Source organism: Dunckerocampus dactyliophorus, chromosome 2 (assembly GCF_027744805.1).
Source record: "Dunckerocampus dactyliophorus isolate RoL2022-P2 chromosome 2, RoL_Ddac_1.1, whole genome shotgun sequence".
Lineage (NCBI taxonomy): Eukaryota > Metazoa > Chordata > Actinopteri > Syngnathiformes > Syngnathidae > Dunckerocampus > Dunckerocampus dactyliophorus.
In genome coordinates, this window is record NC_072820.1 from 879,121 (window position 1) to 894,347 (window position 15,227).

The 15,227-nt window shown below is 41.1% G+C and overlaps 1 protein-coding gene across 10 annotated transcripts in view; it reads right to left on the bottom strand.

Annotated features, from left to right (window-relative positions):
• celf2 (cugbp, Elav-like family member 2) overlaps positions 1–10,336 on the bottom strand; it is a 136,535-nt gene extending 126,199 nt beyond the window's left edge. For 3 of the 10 annotated variants that reach the window (XM_054766802.1, XM_054766801.1, XM_054766798.1), the window contains exon 1: positions 10,036–10,329. In XM_054766802.1, coding sequence (XP_054622777.1) covers positions 10,036–10,088 — 53 coding nt within the window. In that variant the 5' untranslated portion in view covers positions 10,089–10,329. Of the gene's footprint in view, positions 1–10,035 lie in introns of all 10 variants that reach the window. The other 7 variants (XM_054766796.1, XM_054766793.1, XM_054766794.1 and 4 more) reach the window with 5 other exon arrangements.
• Between the last annotated feature and the right edge of the window lie 4,891 nt (positions 10,337–15,227).

Genomic DNA, 15,227 nt, shown 5'->3' on the forward strand with positions numbered 1-15,227 from the left:
TGTACATAGAGTACATGAATGTACTGTATAGAGTACATTAATGTATATAGAATACATGAATGTACTGTATAGAGTACATGAATGTATATAGAGTACATGAATGTATATAGAGTACATGAATGTACTGTATAGAGTACATGAATGTACTGTATAGAGTACATGAATGTATATAGAGTACATGAATGTAAAGTATAGAGTACATGAGTAGAGTAGAGTAGATGTATAGAGTAGATGTATAGAGTAGATGTACATGTATAGAGTACATGTATAGAGTAGATGTACATGTATAGAGTAGATGTACATGTATAGAGTACATGTATAGAGTAGATGTATAGAGTAGATGTACATGTATAGAGTAGATGTACATGTATAGAGTAGATGTATAGAGTAGATGTATAGAGTAGATGTACATGTATAGAGTAGATGTATAGAGTAGATGTACATGTATAGAGTAGATGTATAGAGTAGATGTATAGAGTAGATGTACATGTATAGAGTAGATGTATAGAGTAGATGTATAGAGTAGATGTACATGTATAGAGTAGATGTATAGAGTAGATGTACATGTATAGAGTAGATGTATAGAGTAGATGTACATGTATAGAGTACATGTATAGAGTACATGTATAGAGTAGATGTATATAGTAGATGTACATGTATAGAGTAGATGTATAGAGTAGATGTATAGAGTAGATGTATAGAGTAGATGTATAGAGTAGATGTACATGTATAGAGTACATGTATAGAGTAGATGTATAGAGTAGATGTACATGTATAGAGTAGATGTATAGAGTAGATGTATAGAGTAGATGTACATGTATAGAGTAGATGTATAGAGTAGATGTATAGAGTAGATGTACATGTATAGAGTAGATGTATAGAGTAGATGTACATGTATAGAGTACATGTATAGAGTACATGTATAGAGTAGATGTATATAGTAGATGTACATGTATAGAGTAGATGTATAGAGTAGATGTATAGAGTAGATGTATAGAGTAGATGTATAGAGTAGATGTATAGAGTAGATGTACATGTATAGAGTAGATGTATAGAGTAGATGTACATGTATAGAGTAGATGTATAGAGTAGATGTATAGAGTAGATGTACATGTATAGAGTAGATGTATAGAGTAGATGTACATGTATAGAGTAGATGTATAGAGTAGATGTATAGAGTAGATGTACATGTATAGAGTAGATGTACATGTATAGAGTAGATGTATAGAGTAGATGTACATGTATAGAGTAGATGTATAGAGTAGATGTATAGAGTAGATGTACATGTATAGAGTAGATGTATAGAGTAGATGTACATGTATAAAGTAGATGTACATGTATAGAGTAGATGTATAGAGTAGATGTATAGAGTAGATGTACATGTATAGAGTACATGTATAGAGTACATGTATAGAGTAGATGTACATGTATAGAGTAGATGTATAGAGTAGATGTATAGAGTAGATGTACATGTATAGAGTAGATGTATAGAGTAGATGTACATGTATAGAGTAGATGTATAGAGTAGATGTATAGAGTAGATGTATAGAGTAGATGTACATGTATAGAGTAGATGTATAGAGTAGATGTATAGAGTAGATGTATAGAGTAGATGTACATGTATAGAGTAGATGTATAGAGTAGATGTACATGTATAGAGTAGATGTATAGAGTAGATGTATAGAGTAGATGTACATGTATAGAGTAGATGTATAGAGTAGATGTACATGTATAGAGTAGATGTATAGAGTAAATGTATAGAGTAGATGTATAGAGTACATGTATAGAGTAGATGTACATGTATAGAGTAGATGTACATGTATAGAGTACATGTATAGAGTAGATGTACATGTATAGAGTACATGTATAGAGTAGATGTATAGAGTACATGTATAGAGTAGATGTACATGTATAGAGTAGATGTATAGAGTAGATGTATAGAGTAGATGTACATGTATAGAGTAGATGTATAGAGTAGATGTATAGAGTAGATGTGTAGAGTAGATGTACATGTATAGAGTACATGTATAGAGTAGATGTATAGAGTAGATGTACATGTATAGAGTAGATGTATAGAGTAGATGTACATGTATAGAGTAGATGTATAGAGTACATGTATAGAGTAGATGTACATGTATAGAGTAGATGTATAGAGTAGATGTATAGAGTAGATGTACATGTATAGAGTAGATGTATAGAGTAGATGTACATGTATAGAGTAGATGTATAGAGTAGATGTATAGAGTAGATGTATAGAGTACATGTATAGAGTAGATGTACATGTATAGAGTAGATGTATAGAGTAGATGTACATGTATAGAGTAGATGTATAGAGTACATGTATAGAGTAGATGTATAGAGTAGATGTACATGTATAGAGTAGATGTATAGAGTAGATGTATAGAGTAGATGTATAGAGTAGATGTACATGTATAGAGTAGATGTATAGAGTAGATGTATAGAGTAGATGTACATGTATAGAGTACATGTATAGAGTACATGTATAGAGTAGATGTACATGTATAGAGTAGATGTATAGAGTAGATGTATAGAGTAGATGTACATGTATAGAGTAGATGTATAGAGTACATGTATAGAGTAGATGTACATGTATAGAGTAGATGTATAGAGTAGATGTACATGTATAGAGTAGATGTATAGAGTACATGTATAGAGTAGATGTATAGAGTAGATGTACATGTATAGAGTAGATGTATAGAGTAGATGTATAGAGTAGATGTATAGAGTAGATGTACATGTATAGAGTAGATGTATAGAGTAGATGTATAGAGTACATGTATAGAGTAGATGTATAGAGTAGATGTACATGTATAGAGTAGATGTATAGAGTAGATGTATAGAGTAGATGTACATGTATAGAGTAGATGTATAGAGTAGATGTATAGAGTACATGTATAGAGTAGATGTATAGAGTAGATGTACATGTATAGAGTAGATGTATAGAGTAGATGTATAGAGTACATGTATAGAGTAGATGTACATGTATAGAGTACATGTATAGAGTAGATGTATAGAGTAGATGTATAGAGTACATGTATAGAGTAGATGTACATGTATAGAGTAGATGTATAGAGTAGATGTATAGAGTAGATGTACATGTATAGAGTAGATGTATAGAGTAGATGTACATGTATAGAGTAGATGTATAGAGTAGATGTATAGAGTAGATGTACATGTATAGAGTAGATGTATAGAGTAGATGTACATGTATAGAGTAGATGTATAGAGTAGATGTATAGAGTAGATGTACATGTATAGAGTAGATGTATAGAGTAGATGTATAGAGTAGATGTACATGTATAGAGTAGATGTATAGAGTAGATGTACATGTATAGAGTAGATGTATAGAGTAGATGTATAGAGTACATGTATAGAGTAGATGTATAGAGTAGATGTACATGTATAGAGTAGATGTATAGAGTAGATGTATAGAGTAGATGTACATGTATAGAGTAGATGTATAGAGTAGATGTATAGAGTAGATGTATAGAGTAGATGTACATGTATAGAGTAGATGTATAGAGTAGATGTACATGTATAGAGTAGATGTATAGAGTAGATGTATAGAGTAGATGTACATGTATAGAGTAGATGTATAGAGTAGATGTATAGAGTAGATGTACATGTATAGAGTAGATGTATAGAGTAGATGTACATGTATAGAGTAGATGTATAGAGTAGATGTATAGAGTACATGTATAGAGTAGATGTATAGAGTAGATGTACATGTATAGAGTAGATGTATAGAGTAGATGTATAGAGTAGATGTACATGTATAGAGTAGATGTATAGAGTAGATGTATAGAGTAGATGTATAGAGTAGATGTACATGTATAGAGTAGATGTATAGAGTAGATGTACATGTATAGAGTAGATGTATAGAGTAGATGTATAGAGTAGATGTATAGAGTAGATGTACATGTATAGAGTAGATGTATAGAGTAGATGTATAGAGTACATGTATAGAGTAGATGTATAGAGTAGATGTACATGTATAGAGTAGATGTATAGAGTAGATGTATAGAGTAGATGTACATGTATAGAGTAGATGTATAGAGTAGATGTATAGAGTAGATGTATAGAGTAGATGTACATGTATAGAGTAGATGTATAGAGTAGATGTACATGTATAGAGTAGATGTATAGAGTAGATGTATAGAGTAGATGTACATGTATAGAGTAGATGTATAGAGTAGATGTATAGAGTAGATGTACATGTATAGAGTAGATGTATAGAGTAGATGTACATGTATAGAGTAGATGTATAGAGTAGATGTATAGAGTACATGTATAGAGTAGATGTATAGAGTAGATGTACATGTATAGAGTAGATGTATAGAGTAGATGTATAGAGTAGATGTATAGAGTAGATGTACATGTATAGAGTAGATGTATAGAGTAGATGTATAGAGTACATGTATAGAGTAGATGTATAGAGTAGATGTACATGTATAGAGTAGATGTATAGAGTAGATGTATAGAGTAGATGTACATGTATAGAGTAGATGTATAGAGTAGATGTATAGAGTAGATGTATAGAGTAGATGTACATGTATAGAGTACATGTATAGAGTAGATGTATAGAGTAGATGTATAGAGTAGATGTACATGTATAGAGTAGATGTATAGAGTAGATGTATAGAGTACAGAGCAGTGCGTGTATAAAACAGTTGAAGAGAGCGCCACCTACTGCTGCTGCTATTTTTAGAGAAGTGATGCATATTTAAAAAGAAGCTGTGTCGTCCTGATAAGGTCCCCCCCTCCCCCCCTTCCTCAAGTGCCAGGTGCTCGTCAAGCTTGGGCACCAAAGGAGGCAAGATAAGGAAAGGGGATAAGGAAGTGAGATAAGGAGACTTGGCCAATGAGAGCGAGGCGTCGACCTGCCGCCTCATCTTTATTCAAAAAAGGAGCTGACGATGAAACGGACTCTTCTGTGCACAATAAAGGTGAACATCGCCTTCTTACGGCGGGCCTGCAGACACGGTGCCGCTATTGTGCACGTGAGGAGGCCAGCTGGGACCGCCGGGTCGTGCTGACGAGCGTCCCCCGGGAGCGCCGTCCAATTACAGCAGAAAATGAGGGCTGGGAAAAGCCATGTGATGATGGAATAACGGATGGAATAAAAGCGGGCTAAGGAGCCCAAGGACGTTGAATTTAATGGGCCGGGATGGAGCCGGACCCCCGGGGGCGGGCGCTGGGCCGAGTACCCGGAAGGTGGGGCCATAACGCCACGATATCGTGGCTCAGCTGGCGCCGGCCACGTTAACGGGACGGATAGTCCCGCCTTATCGGGATGTCCCAAATGCTGTCGCCGTCATGCCGCCGTGTGCGAATGACTTTAAAAGCTAGTTAGTTACTGTTACCAGTTACTTTTACAAAAAGGTAACTGAGGCTTACATCACAAAAAGCACACTTTGAACTCCACGCACGCCGTTGTTGCATCTGCTTCTCTTCCTGTGGCGGACACATGGGACGTTCACGAACGAGTCGGGTTTTTGGAACGGCTCTTTTAGGTGTTCCCAGCTGCGTATGGGGTTAGGGATCGGGTTATGGTTAGCAAGGTTAGGGTTAGGATTAGGGTTAGAGAAGTTAGGATTAAGATTAGGGTTAGAGAGGTTGGGGTTAGAGGTTAGTTTACACGTGCCAGTCGGCTCTCATGGTGTATTGAAAAAAGCTTTTCAAAAGGTTTGACTCGTTCGCCAACAATCGACAAAAAGTGAATGTGATTTATTCTGTCTCCCAACACTGCTGACGTTTAACGTTTGAACAGGAAGTCCACACTTTGGACCGTGGAGCCGCACGCCAGGATGTTGGAAAGGGGAAGTGCCAGCCCAGGAGTCACATGATGTCTCATGACAACTCATGTGCGTGCCGATCGGCTGCAGACTTGCACATGTGAGCCGACCTGTATGGCAGCGGCACATGTGGAACAGACATGCTCATTTTTGCTCATTTTTCTCATTGCTCATTCAACAAAGTCAGGACATTCATGCTACTAGCCACATTTCAGGCACAACAAATCCCACCGTTTGTCTTGAGAAACACAAAATGCCTTTGATCTAAAGAGTTCCAAGTACTTCCAACTTTTCTCAACCGATTCAGACCGTTTCAAAGTTAAAACTCTCAACTCATTTGGGACATTTAGCCTTCCCGGTGCATTCCGCTATCATGCTAGGTGTTGGCATGCATTAGGATACTCGCATTTTTAGCTATTTTCATGGGTAGACACATACAGTATATAAACACTTAGGACTATCATGCTAGGTGTTAGCACGTTATCATGGTAGCATTTTTTATGGTGCGTGCTTTTCTCACATTGCTTTTTTTCTTAAGATAACGATTTGATTCTGGTAAAATTGTGACTTTTTTCTCTTAATATTTTGAATTTATTTTCGTAGAAAATTCACATTTTTTAGTTTTTAATTTTTTTTTAACTAAGACTATTTTGTCTTATAACATTACACGTTTTTTCTTGTAAAATTGCGTCTTTTTTCTCAATAGAAAACAACTTTTTTCTCTTAATATTTTTGGGCTTTATTCTTGTAAAATTACAACTGTTTTTTCCATTTCTGCTGTTGCCGTTTTTGTCTTATTTTTACATTTCCAACTATTTCTACTTTCTTCTTGTACATTTTCTTCTCGTAATCATGACTTCATTCCCATCATTTTACACGTTTTCTGCAACCTTGTTTGATTGAAAAAAGTCATTGTTTTGTTTGTTTCTCATAATCTTATGGCCTTTTTTACACATTTTTTTAATGACATGATTTTTAATCATAACATCACACGTTTATTTTCATAAAATTGAAACTTTATTGTCATTAAAATTCCAGTTTTTTTTTTTCCCCATTTCTGCTGTTTTTCTAAAAATGTCAACTTTCTTCTTGTCAATTTTCTTGTTGTGATTGTGACTTGATTTGAACGTTTATATGTCTTTTTTTTTTAAATCAAATTTTCAAAGAACTACAGCTTGACTGGTTGTTTTGTTTATTTCTCACAATATTGATAATTATTATTAGAAATAATTGATAAATTATAATATTTATTGCAATAAATTAATAATGTCTGTTAAAATGTTACATTTTTTCTTGAATATTTCAAGTTTTATGTGACTAAAATGACCTTATTTTTCATCATAACATTGCGACGTTATTCTCAAAGAATTATGATTTTTGCTTTATTATTGTGCAGATTTTTCAATTTATTTGTGTTTTTTTGTTTGTTTTCTTGATAAGATCTATTTATAGAATGTACCGCGGGCCACTAAGAAAAAGCCGCGGGCTACAAATGCCCCCCCGAGCCGCACTTTGGACACCCCTGGTTTGAAAGGCTTTGGCCCCGAAGATCTGCCGAGGCCGGGCTCGCTCGGATGTGCTCGTCCTGATCAGATCGGGAAGGGATGGCGGTGGAGACGAGGCGGAGGAAGGAAAAGAAGGATTTTTCCTTTTTCTTTGGCTCTTCTCTCCCGACAGAAGGGCGGGCGCGCTGTGGAGGTCGTTTCTATTTCCCTTCAGCGTGACGTCACGTGAACTCACAGCTAACTTTGACCTCTGTAGAGCATGTGAGCGTTTCGGGTATGAAGGGATTTGGTGTTTATGGCGTTTATGCCGCGTCGGCGTTTCTTTCTGCTTGGCTTCCAGCGTCCATCACTCCCAAACACAAAGCACATTTACACACACTTAGCCTCACCCGGGCCCCGCGCCAATGTTTTTTTTCTCTTTGCTGACTCTTACACGCTCACAGAGCCACCACGCCATTAGCGCCACCCCCCCGTTTTCCTGGTCGTCCCCCTCGCTTAGGGGACAGGAAATATACGGCAGGCGTGAAGCACACACTCGGGTTTAAAGCTTCTATACGGCACGAGTGCCGCTGAGATAAGACTGGAACAAAGTGCGGCGCTCTCATACGGCCACAGCACAGGATGAGTGCGCGTGTGCGTGCGCGCGTGCGCACGAGAGCGAGATGGCGACAGAGCGCCATCCTCCAGGTGCTGCATTATTGAACACATTTGTCACTTTGTGCCCGTGTGTGTGGTAAATGAATAAAAAAAACAAAAAGACAAGCAAAAAGAGATGCAAAAGACCCCCCCCCAAATCACAAAAAAATGTAAAAAAACCCCCTTAGTAAATAAATACATGAATAGTAAATATAGGATCAATAATGACATGAATTCATTCATTTAAATATGATTATTGGATTATTTGATGATTTTTTTAATGGTCGTTTGGAGGGTCTGAAAGCTTCCTTGTTACCGGGCCCTGCCATCCCATAGTGACGTCACTTCCTAACCTCTCAGCTTGACTCCGCCTCCTCGTGACGCTCTCAGCGGCGCCGCAGGGACGCGTCCGACAGCGTTCATTCATTTCGGAACCACAACAAGGTGTCAACGTAGCATACGTCATATAATACATCAGTACTCATTCAAATCGAGGAATATTCAGGAGTTTAAAAAAAAGTAATAATTAAAAAAGAAAAATAAAACAAAATAAAAAAATAAATCATTATTAAATCAAATCTAAAATAAATACATTCTATTTTTAAAAATAGGGAAAATAAAGGTTTAATAAAAAAAAAAAATATATATATACAGTATATAATTAGCTAAAAAAAAGTAAAAAAATGAAAACGTTTTTTAAATTTTTCAAATTTTAAAAAAAAATTTTAAAGTGAAGAAAAATAAATAATTAATGAATTTTAAAAAAATTAAAAAAACAGGTAAACTGGAGGTAAAAAATGTTAACAATTAAGAAAAATGATTAAAAATGTTAAAATTTAAATAGAAAAAATTGAAAAATGTAAAAAACAATTAAAAATGAGAAAAATGAATAATGAATTAATAAAATCAAATATTAAATCAATAATAAATGCTTAAAAATATGGAAAATAAGGGAGTGTGTGTTCTTCCACTTGCAAGGTGGCTGTTATTCGCTGCGTCTGTTAGTTGAGGGGGGGGGGCGGAAGACGGTCCTTTTTATTTTCCCATAAAAGTAAAAATACGGGAACGTGTTTAAACGGGAGGGTTGACAGGGCACCTTCAGGGAATCAAACACGCGCACGCATGTACGTACATGCGATGGGTTTGTGCGTCCGCGTTGAACGACTCCACGACTCCACCAAGTCTTCTTTAACTTGTTGTGTGTATTTAAATGCCACATGCCCCCCCCCCCCAAAAAAAGTCTGCCTGTGCTTGTTGTGTGAGTGCGTGTGCACGTGATGCAATCAGGAGGAATGAATATGCATGCTGTTTCTCATTAGAGGAAAAATGGAGATGCGGGAGGAACATCTACTTCCTTTCTCCGTGTGTGTGTGTGTGTGTGTGCACGTGCATGCATGTGTGTGTGTGTGTGTGTGCATGCGTGTGTGTGTGTTAGAGCACAGGTCAGCTTGTTGACGGCCGTTTATGACGAGTGTGCACAGCCTGCTGAGTGTGTGTGTGTGTGTGCGCGTGTGCATGTGTGTGCGCACGCGTGCATATGCATGAGTGAGCGCCGGCGGTGCTAAGCTGCTTTTTATTAACACGCTTGTCCCTGAAGAGGAGCTGCACCCCGTCCTCTAATGTGGGAGAACAAAGGTTTAATAAAGAAGGAGGGGGAGGAGGAGGGGGTGCGAGGGTAACCCCCCCTCCCCCATGACAGGTGACAACAAGCGAAGAGAGAAGAGAAGAGAAAGTGGTCATGTGACATATCCCTGTCAAATGTGAAGCAGCGCAGCTACGTACACAAACAAAACAAGTACAAGGGGGGGTCTTGTGGATGGGAGGGGAGGGAAGGAGTGTCACCTTTGAACCCAGGAGCGGGGGTACGTAATAAAAGAGGCTCCCATCTCTGAGCTGCCGTCAGCCATGTGGGAATGTGAAGACCACATTCCTCTACTTTCCTAACAGCTTTGGAAGTCATGATGTGGGTGGGGGGTGGGGGGGGGGGAGGAGTTGTACAACTTGGACGAAGGCAACGCAGCATCTCATGACAAGAACGCGGGGCGGGGGATCACATGTCAGACCGGGGCGAGGCTTACCTTAAGACGTTCCAGCTTTTAAGGGGGTCCAGGTCGGAAATTATAGAAACCATGGCGGGGAGGGGGGTGAAAAAAAGGGAGGAGGAAGGGGGAGGGGGGGGGTCAGCGAGGCACAAAGAGCCGGAAGCAAAAGGCCAAAAAAAAAAAAAAAAAAAAACCACGGGAAAGGCGTCGCAGAAATGTTTAAAGTCCGTCCGCGAAGAGGAAGCGACGCACGGCGTCCTGCTGCTCCGCTGCTGCTGCTGCTGCTGCTCGCTGGCCGAGGAGAACTGTCAGCGCTCTCCCTCACCCGCCTCACTCCTCACTCCCTCTCTCTCTCTCTCGCTCTACAGCCCCGCCCCCTTCCAACCGAGCCACAACGCGCCTCAGAGCTGCTTCCACTGCAACACCATCGCAACCTTCTTCTCCTCACTCCTGCCACTTCAAAATAAGAGTTCTGTCTCCAATTCAGTCCCGTTTCCTGCCTCGTTTAGCACAGTCAACTCCCTCTGGCCCCATGGTGGGTTATTCTGCAAAATGCACCATGTTTGTCCGCAGGAGGTGATAGAAAACATCATGGAATTGGATGAAAAGTAGGGCGCACTAACACCTTCTTGTGTGCTTGGCAGGCACACAACTGGTCTGTTGGTTGGGGATCAAATACTTATTTCCCTCCAATATGCATTCTCTTTTTACAAGTTACCATCCAAATCCCCTTCATTTCTCAAGGTTTGCGGGGGCGTCACCGTGGACGCTTTCGACAGCGAGCATGTGAGACCCGTGCGTGAAGCGTTGACAGAAAAAAATGGAGAAGTGCGCCCACTTCCTGTCTGACACCGCCGCATCCTGTTGATGTTCTTCTCTTTGTTGCACCCCCTCCCCTCGGCCTGCTGCCCATTTCAGCGGTCGGGTTATTACCAATCGATTGCGTTCCAAATGAATCATATATAGATGTTTTATACTTACGAAAATCATTTATATTCATGTCAATGACAAAAAGATATCAATTGTATATTCATATCAATCCATGAATAACAATCATTTATAACTCATTATTGTATATATTTATGTAAAATAATTAATATGAAAAGGATGAAGAAATAATCATTTTAAAAATTGGTAAAATATGTTTCAACTTCATTCTTTGCTCTTTTTTTTTCCTGCATTTTTGCTGTTTTTGTTTTTTCAACTTAGTGTTCCAAAAATGACGTTGTTTGTTTTGCTAGTTTCTAATAATATTACGACTTTAATAAAACACCACATTTTTTTCTTTGAATATTTCAACTCTATGCGCCTATCCATCCATCCATTTTCTATACCGCTTCATCCTCATTAGGGTCGCAGGGGCATGCTGAAGCCTATCCCAGCTGACTTTGGGCGACAGGCGGGGTACACCCTGGACTGGTCGCCAGCCAATGGCAGGGCACATATAGACAAACAACCATTCATACCTATGGACAGTTTAGAGTCGCCAATTAACCTCACCTGTATGTTTTTGGAATGTGGGAGGAAGCCGGAGTACCCGGAGAAAACCCACGCGCACACGGGGAGAACATGCAAACTCCACACAGAAATGCCCAGGGGAGAATCAAACCCAGGTCTTCCCGATCTCCAAGCTGTTACTGTGTTGGCCAACGTGCTAACCACTAGACCACCGTGCGGCCTCTATGCTCCTAAAATGACGTTATTTTCCCTCATGATACTACTAGTTTATTCTCCTAAAATTGCAACTTTTCTTCACATTTTCTGACTATGTCAACTGTCTTGTTGTAAATCTTTTTCTATTAATATGATGACTTTATTCCCAGAATTTTATAACTTTTCTCCAAACTAATTTTCCCAAAATTTTGTTTTTTTTGTCTTTAATAAAACACCATATTTTTTCTTTAACATTTCAACTCTAAGTTACTACTCTTTTTCCTAATATTAGTATGCGTTTATTCTCGTAACAATACCTAATTTTTCTCGTAATATTTGGACTTTATTCCTGTAAAATTATGGTATGCTTGTAAAATGACTTTATTCCCACAATAGTTTGACTTTCTTCTCATAACATTAAACATTTTTCCCCAACACAATTTTCCAAAAATTACAACAATTTTGTTTTATTTGTTTCTCATAATATTACGACTTAAACTCATTCAACGTTTGGGATCGAGTGTTGAGGCAAAAATAGGTGATGACGCAATTGCAGACTAATGGATGCTGAGGAGACTGAGGTCCTTTGGTGTGTGCAGGACTCTCTTACGGACCTTTTACGACTCTGTGGTGGCCTCAGCCATCTTCTATGCTGTGGGCTGCTGGAGAGGGGGCAGCACGGACAGGGACAGGAGCAGGATCAATAGGCTGATCAGGAGAGCGAGCTCTGTCCTGGACGGTCCTCTGGACTCCGTGGAGGAAGTGGGGGAGAGAAGGATGTTGGCTAAGCTGACATCCATCATGGACAACACCTCTCACCCGCTACATGACACTTATTTCCCTTAGCAGCTCCTTCAGCAGCAGACTGTTACACCCACGGTGTAAGAAGGAGAGGTTCCGCAGGTCCTTCATACCGACCGCTGTCAGGCTCCACAACACCTGCACCACCTGAACCATGTTGTAGTCACTATGTATTCTTTACTTGCGTATCTTGCTTGCTGCTGTAACAAGTCAATTTCCCCGCTGTGGGATTAATAAAGTACAAATACAAATACAATACAAATACAATACAAATATAATACAAATACAAATACAATACAATACAATACAATACAATACAATACAATACAATACAATAATATTATGACTTTATTCCATTACTAAAATGACTTTTAGTAATGGATTTTGATTTTCCCCCGTAATATGACATGTTTATTATTATTATTATATTATTTTTTCACGTTTATTAGAATACCCAATTTTTCTCGTCATATTTTGACTTCCATCCATCCATCCATCTTCTACCTCTTATCCGAGATCGGGTCGCGGGGGCAACAGCCTAAGCAGGGAGCCCCAGATTTTCCTCTCCCCAGCCACTTCGTCCAGCTCCTCCCGGCGGATCCCGAGGCATTCCCAGGCCAGTTGGGAAACAGTCTCTCCAACGTGTCCTGGGTCTTCCCCGAGGCCTTTTACCGGTCGGACTTGCCGTGAACACCTCCCCAGGGAGGCGTCCAGGAGGCATCCTGACCAGATGCCCAAGCCACCTCATCTGGCTCCTCTCAATGCGGAGGAGCAGCGGTTCTACTCCGAGTCTCTCCCGGATGACAGTGCTTCTCACCCTATCTCTAAGGGAGAGCCCAGCCACCCTATGGAGAAAACTCATTTCGGCCGCTTGTACCCGCGATCTTGTCCTTTCGGTCATTACCCAAAGCTCATGACCATAGGTGAGGGTAGGAACGTAGATCGACCAGTAAATTGAGAGCTTTGCCTTTTGGCTTAGCTCTCTCTTCACCACAACAGACCGATGTAGCGTCTGCATCACTGCAGACACCGCACCAATTCGCTTATCGATCTCGCGTTCCATCCTTCCCTCACTCGTGAATAAGACCCCAAGGTACCTAAACTCCTCCACTTGGGGCAGGATCTCATCCCCGACCTGGAGATGGCATTCCACCCTTTTCCGGGCGAGAACCATGGACTCGGACTTGGAGGTGCTGATTCTCATCCCGGCCGCTTCGCACTCGGCTGTGAACCGATCCAGTGAAAGTTGAAGTTCACGGCTTGATGAAGCCAGCAGGACCACATCATCTGCAAAAAGCAGAGACTCAATCCTGCAGCCACCAAACCGGAACCCCTCAACGCCCTGGCTGCGCCTAGAAATTCTGTCCATAAAAATAATGAACAGAATTGGTGACAAAGGGCAGCCCTGGCGGAGTCCAACCTTCACTGGAAACGGGTCCGACTTACTGACGGAAATGCAAACCAAACTCTGACACCGGTCATACAGGGAACGAACAGCTTGAATTAGCTGGTCCGATACCCCATACTCCCGGAGTACACAAAATTCCTCGAGGAACACGGTCGAATGCCTTCTCCAAGTCCACAAAACACATGTAGACTGGTTGGGCAAACTCCCATGCACCCTCAAGGACCCTGCTGAGAGTGTAGAGCTGGTCCACAGTTCCACGACCAGGACGAAAACCACACTGCTCCTCCTGAATCCGAGATTCAACTATCCGGCGGATCCTCCTCTGCAGAACCCCTGAACACCGGACGGATCTCATCCACCCCCGGGGCCCTGCCACCGAGGAGCTTTTTGACAACCTCAGCAACCTCAGCCCCAGAGATAGGAGAGCCCACCGTGGAGTCCCCAGGCTCTGCTTCCTCATTGGAAGACGTGTCGGTGGGATTGAGGAGGTCTTCGAAGTATTCTTTCCACCGATCCACAACATCCCGAGTTGAGGTCAGCAGCACACCATCCCCACCATACACGGTGTTGACTGTGCACTGCTTCCCCCTCCTGAGACGCCGAATGGTGGTCCAGAATCTCTTCGAAGCCGTCCGGAAGTCGTTCTCCATGGCTTCTCCGAACTCCTCCCATGTCCGAGTTTTTGCCTCAGCGACTGCCAGAGCTGCAGACCGCTTGGCCTGCCGATACCTGTCAGCTGCTTCCGGAGTCCCATGAGCCAAAAAGGCTCGATAGGACTCCTTCTTCATCTTGACGGCATCCCTCACCACTGGTGTCCACCAACGGGTTCTGGGATTACCGCCACGACAGGCACCAACCACCTTACGGCCACAGCTCCGATCAGCTGCCTCGACAATAGAGGCACGGAACATGGCCCATTCAGACTCAATGTCCGCCACCTCCCTCGGAACATGGTCGAAGCTCTCCCGGAGGTGGGAGTTGAAACTCCTTCTGACAGGGGACTCTGCCAGTCGTTCCCAGCAGAGCCTCACAATACGTTTGGGCCTGCCAGGTCTGACCGGCATCCTCCCCCACCATCGGAGCCAACTTACCACCAGGTGGTGATCAGTTGACAGCTCCGCCCCTCTCTTCACCCGAGTGTCCAAAACATATGGCCGCAAGTCCGATGATACGACCTCAAAGTCAATCATGGAAGTGCGGCCTAGGGTGTCCTGGTGCCAAGTGCACGTGTGGACACCCTTATGCTTGAACATTGTGTTTGTTATTGACAATCTGTGACGAGCACAGAAGTCCAATAACAAAGCACCGCTCGGGTTCAGATCAGGGGGGCCGTTCCTCCCAATCACGTCTCTCCAGGTCTCACTGT